This window comes from Zingiber officinale, chromosome 5B (genome assembly GCF_018446385.1).
Source record: "Zingiber officinale cultivar Zhangliang chromosome 5B, Zo_v1.1, whole genome shotgun sequence".
NCBI lineage: Eukaryota > Viridiplantae > Streptophyta > Magnoliopsida > Zingiberales > Zingiberaceae > Zingiber > Zingiber officinale.
The window spans coordinates 100,629,236-100,633,760 of record NC_055995.1 but is presented as its reverse complement, the minus strand read 5'-3'; the positions used below and the strand labels follow the sequence as shown (position 1 = coordinate 100,633,760).

At 39.5% G+C, this 4,525-nt stretch overlaps 1 protein-coding gene across 1 annotated transcript; it reads right to left on the bottom strand.

The window, feature by feature from the left end:
* Positions 1-1,670: 1,670 nt before the first annotated feature.
* LOC121985188 (probable WRKY transcription factor 14) lies at positions 1,671-3,489 on the bottom strand. Its single transcript, XM_042538485.1, has 3 exons — positions 2,784-3,489; positions 2,568-2,720; positions 1,671-2,478 (listed from the first exon to the last, which is right to left on the bottom strand). The coding sequence occupies exons 1-3, from the start codon at positions 3,197-3,199 to the stop codon at positions 2,049-2,051; spliced, it is 999 nt and encodes a 332-aa protein (XP_042394419.1). The 5' UTR covers positions 3,200-3,489; the 3' UTR covers positions 1,671-2,048.
* Between the last annotated feature and the right edge of the window lie 1,036 nt (positions 3,490-4,525).

Here is a 4,525-nt window from a genome sequence, read left to right as displayed (position 1 = left end):
ACTAGTGTTCTTAATCTAGGAGAGTACTACTTAACAATTCAGAACTTGTTAATTCGCTCTTCCTTTGCGGTGAATCAATCACATTCTCGCAACATCAAATACATCATGAACAAGTCTACTTTTACCATATCCTATTATTCCTTTATCCCTGCACTTGTAGTGCAGGTATATAAGGGATAGAACCTATTTTACTTGACTACTAAATATTTGCTAGCCAGAATTGTACTCTAGAGAAAGACTAAGACATGTTGCTTGATTAATTATTGTATATATCACTACCAGTTGAATAATTAACTCTTCCTCCTCTTGGTCATGTTTGGTTGCTTGCATGAACTGGAAGCCATTAAACAAGGACAATTGGAGGGCTTCTTTCCTTCAAAGGTCCTACCTTGTTCCTTAATTTTATTAGCTATTATATATTGTACTTCACACACACACAAAAAAAAAAAAAAATCTCTCAACCACTGATCAGTCATTAATATATTTTATGATTCATTTGTCCTTTAGCTTTCAACTACATTGATCTATCACAGTTTAATCATACAAAGAACATGCATGATGCACAGTACTTCTTGGATCACATAGAAAATGGAGTTTTAATATATTAATTAAAGCCAATGACACCAAACCATGCATCCCTTCAGCAGCTAAGTGGGATTTCTTTCTTTTGATTAAAAAAATCTTTGAAACATTATTTGTTTAATCTTTTTGTTGACTTTTCTAAAGATACTTTTGCTTTAGGGAGATTGGCACCATTATTATCTTGCAGAGATGTGCCTCTTTTGTGTGTTTCTTGTTGACTATGGCTTGTAATGCACCAAATGTCAAAGGATCTTGTTCTTTGCCAAAGGAGACCTTTCATTTCTCAGCATGAAGCATAATGGCTACAGCTGTTGCCATTGTGCACAATGTTGCACTCATAGAGTTCATCATGGCTCATATTTCCCATCAACCAATGAAAGCCAATCAATGAGCATATGACCTTTCCTTGATCTCAGAGTGACTTAAAACAATGGAATCGAAAGAAATCATTAGAGTCGGGTGTCTTTCTACACCACAATGGTCGACAATGATATTAATAAAGTGATGAATTCCATGTTTCCTAGTTATTCTTTTGTTTGAAACGTTGATTAATGAGTGAAATTTCAACATCTAGAAATTGGAATATATAACGGGCGGAGCCACCTATATAGTTTCTCCATACAAGGGCTCATGAGTGGGGTGTTGCATTATACATGATCTTTAGGGTGTAGATTTCGTTCACAAAAGGTAATTTATAATTGTCATATTTAATCGGAGAGCAGTATTAAAGTTGTTGTCATATGATCTTATAATTCGAGTCTTAAAAACAACTTACCATACAAGATAAATTACATATAATAATTCAATATATTCATATCCTTCTATGAGATCCTTCATTATATTGACTGAAATTTCATGTACCAAATCGACCTTGAGTTAAAAAAAAAAATAGCCAAATGAGCCTATAAAAAATGTTGAATTTCAACTAAAGTCAATTGGTGACTAGTAGACCTTGCTCAAATTAAGTGTAGCATAATTGAAGTAATCGAACTAATTCATGTATTAATTCGATACACGTATGTATCTTTTATGTCTAAGCTTGCTAATTTCGCTTGTCATCATAATTTCAAAATTAAGTATGATCTATTCTTTTGATAGATGTTCATCGATCCTCCTTTTTAAGTCCTCACAAGGAGCATGAACTGTTTTGCCCACCACCATGTTGGCAGCTTAAAGAGATGGACAAGCTACTTTTGCAACTGTTAATTTCAAGCTTTCCTGTTTACTCACCGGCTTTCTGTCCCATCCTCCTGCACTACTCCAAACTTCCAAACTTGAAGGTCGTCTCAAACTGACCATCGATTAACTTCCTTCTCCATTTAGACAAAACTGAAATTAACAACTTTGTGGATTCAAATTAAGAAGGTTTATAACTAGACCTTGAACAGGAGGACTCGATTAAGCTTTTTTCTTTTGCTGCTCCGGGGTCTTGTTATAAACCCTCTCCTGATTGAATTTAGCCGCTTTCAATCGAACATGCTGAACAAGGGATCGGTTTTGGAGAAGATGAGACTCATCGGTTCCGACTCCAGCTCGGCCAGGTCGGAGAAGAAGTCGTCGGCCTGCAGGTTCGCCTCGGGGATCATCGGCTTGTAGCAAACGCCACTTTCCTCGTTGACCAAGGGAGAGGTGGAGGCCGGCGGCGCCAGTGCTTCTGCGTCGGGGTGGTTAATTAATGGATCGGTGGCGGTGGCGTCAGTGGGCGGCGGCAGCGGTTTGATGGACTTGGAATGGTGGGAGGAGCGGACGGAGCCAGCGAGGGCGTTGCGCTGGGTAGGCCAGGGGTGGTTGTGCTCGGAGGTGTAGGTGACGACGAGCATGTTGGGGTCGGCGCGGCTGCGCTCCACCTGCTTCCGGGCGGAGCAGCCCTTGGAGCTGCTGCATCTGTAGTAGCCCCTGTTTCGCGTCCATGTGGTTAATACTTAATTTGCATGGAATAATGGCAATTAATCAGATCTAATTACACTTAATGCGTGATTAGTTACCGTGGATAAGGAGAGCCCTTAATTGGTTTTTGGCCATACTTCCTCCACGCCCACAGATCCGAGGGAACAACCTCTCCGCTCGGCCTATTGCTGCCTTCCGCCGCCGCCGCCGCCGGTGCAGGAACGTATACCACCCTCTTAGCCTGACCTTTTCTGCAAATATAAATCCAAATATTGGAAAAGGAAGACAAATTGTTGAGAGAATTTTTTCAGCACCTCCGTTTGTTGCCAGGAGTAGTAGCTCTACGAGGCGAGATCTGCTCCTCTCCACAGCGATCTGCGGCGCCGGCCATCGGACCGCCGGCGGTAATCATCTTTGGCAAGAGAGGCGACAGCGAGATCTGGTGCACCTTAGCAGCCACAGCCTTTGGCGGCGGTGGCGGAGGTAGAAGCTGGAACCGATCTCCGAAGCCGCCGTGGTCGACGCCGGTAGCACCGCCGGGGACGTAGGGGTTCAACATCGGGTCGACTTGGAGGTCAGCGAAGGGGTCGCTGTTGGGGAGGAGCTGATCGACTTGCCAGTTGGCGTCGTCGTCGAGGAAGGGATCGAGGCCGGAGTTCGACAAGTGGCCGCCGGTGAGAACGATGTCGGTGAGATCGCCGTCCATCCTCTGCGAGAAGTAGTCGCACATCTCTCAGCTTTGCTCTCTCCTTGGCCAATTGCTGACGTAACTAGCTCAGCTCAAATTAAGCAGAGGAAAAGGAAGGATGACGATGAGCAACAAGAGAGAAATTAATGGAGAGACTCTTCGTCGATCGATTGCTTCATTAATTGGTTAACTCAATTAAATCAATGAAAAACTATTGGTCCAGCAAAATTTTGATCGGTTCCATCCAAAAAAAAACTATTAACTAGTGGAAAAAATAATCGATAATAAAGAGACTAACTAAAGGGAGGAAAATTGGCCCTCACAAGCACCAACTAGAATAATAGAATTGTAATACAGAAGCAAGGTTTTGAATATACTCCGCGTTATCGACTTTTGCAATATAAAGTAGGAAAATTGGCTTTGGATGTGATTTTTTTTTTTTTTTATTTAAAATAAAAAAAACTCTGGCAACTGTTTAACTGAAGTGCATGATTCCCCAGTAATTCAATTACCATGTGACTTTACCATTTAATCTAATATATTAATGCATATATAGCACATGATTCCTCAGTCTTTTTTTTTTTTTCATTTTTAATGCAGAAAATATAAAAAAAATATTAAGAAGTACTTGTTTATGATATAACTAATGCAACTTGTTCAACCGTGACTTAATTCTTGTTGAATGGAGTGGAGGAAATTTACACTCTTGATCAGAAAGTTCCTGATCAATTCTTTTCTAGGGTTTCAAACATGCTTGGTCAATTTAAAATATATATTGCCTCGTCAATGTCTTCTTTTTTCTGCCATAAATTGTCCAAGGATTAAGAATTAAGTTTGGCCTTGATGTTATACACTTTGTAGTTTTACTTTCCTTCTCTATTTATTTTATTTTTAACAAAGGAGTCATTTTGTCTGAAAATTAAATTAAATTAAATTAAATACATCGACTTGGTCAAGAAAAATTTGAAGTATCTAATAAAGAATTCTTTGGGATTAGGCAATTAATCTTAACTAATTTGAGAAAGCCAAATGATTCTAACTTTGAATGCAGTTAGGCAATGCAGTTGACTAATTAATTTAATTAAATCCATCTTTTGGTCTTTGTATATCCTTTGTGGGTTGCTATTAATGCGTGATATATATAATTGCCTCGAACAAGCTTAAATCAAGGCCAAAGGTGCATGCTCTTCTGCGGTAGAAATAAACAAATACCAAGTGTAACGTGGTCGATCGAGGGAACGTTAATTAAGTATGCAAAATGAGATGACAACAAAATTTTAAACAACATTGTGAGCCAACACTTTTGTATATCCGAGTTGATACTTAGAGTTGTTTTATTGGAATTTTGCAAAGTCTATTTCTATTATC

Coding starts and splice junctions, on each gene's coding strand:
- LOC121985188 (XM_042538485.1), bottom strand. CDS start 3,199: ATGTGCGACTACTTCTCGCAGAGGATGGACGGCGATCTCACCGACATC. Junction 2,721..2,783: donor ACTCCTGGCAACAAACGGAG/GTGCTGAAAAAA, acceptor TTATATTTGCAG/AAAAGGTCAGGCTAAGAGGG. Junction 2,479..2,567: donor AAGGGCTCTCCTTATCCACG/GTAACTAATCAC, acceptor GACGCGAAACAG/GGGCTACTACAGATGCAGCA.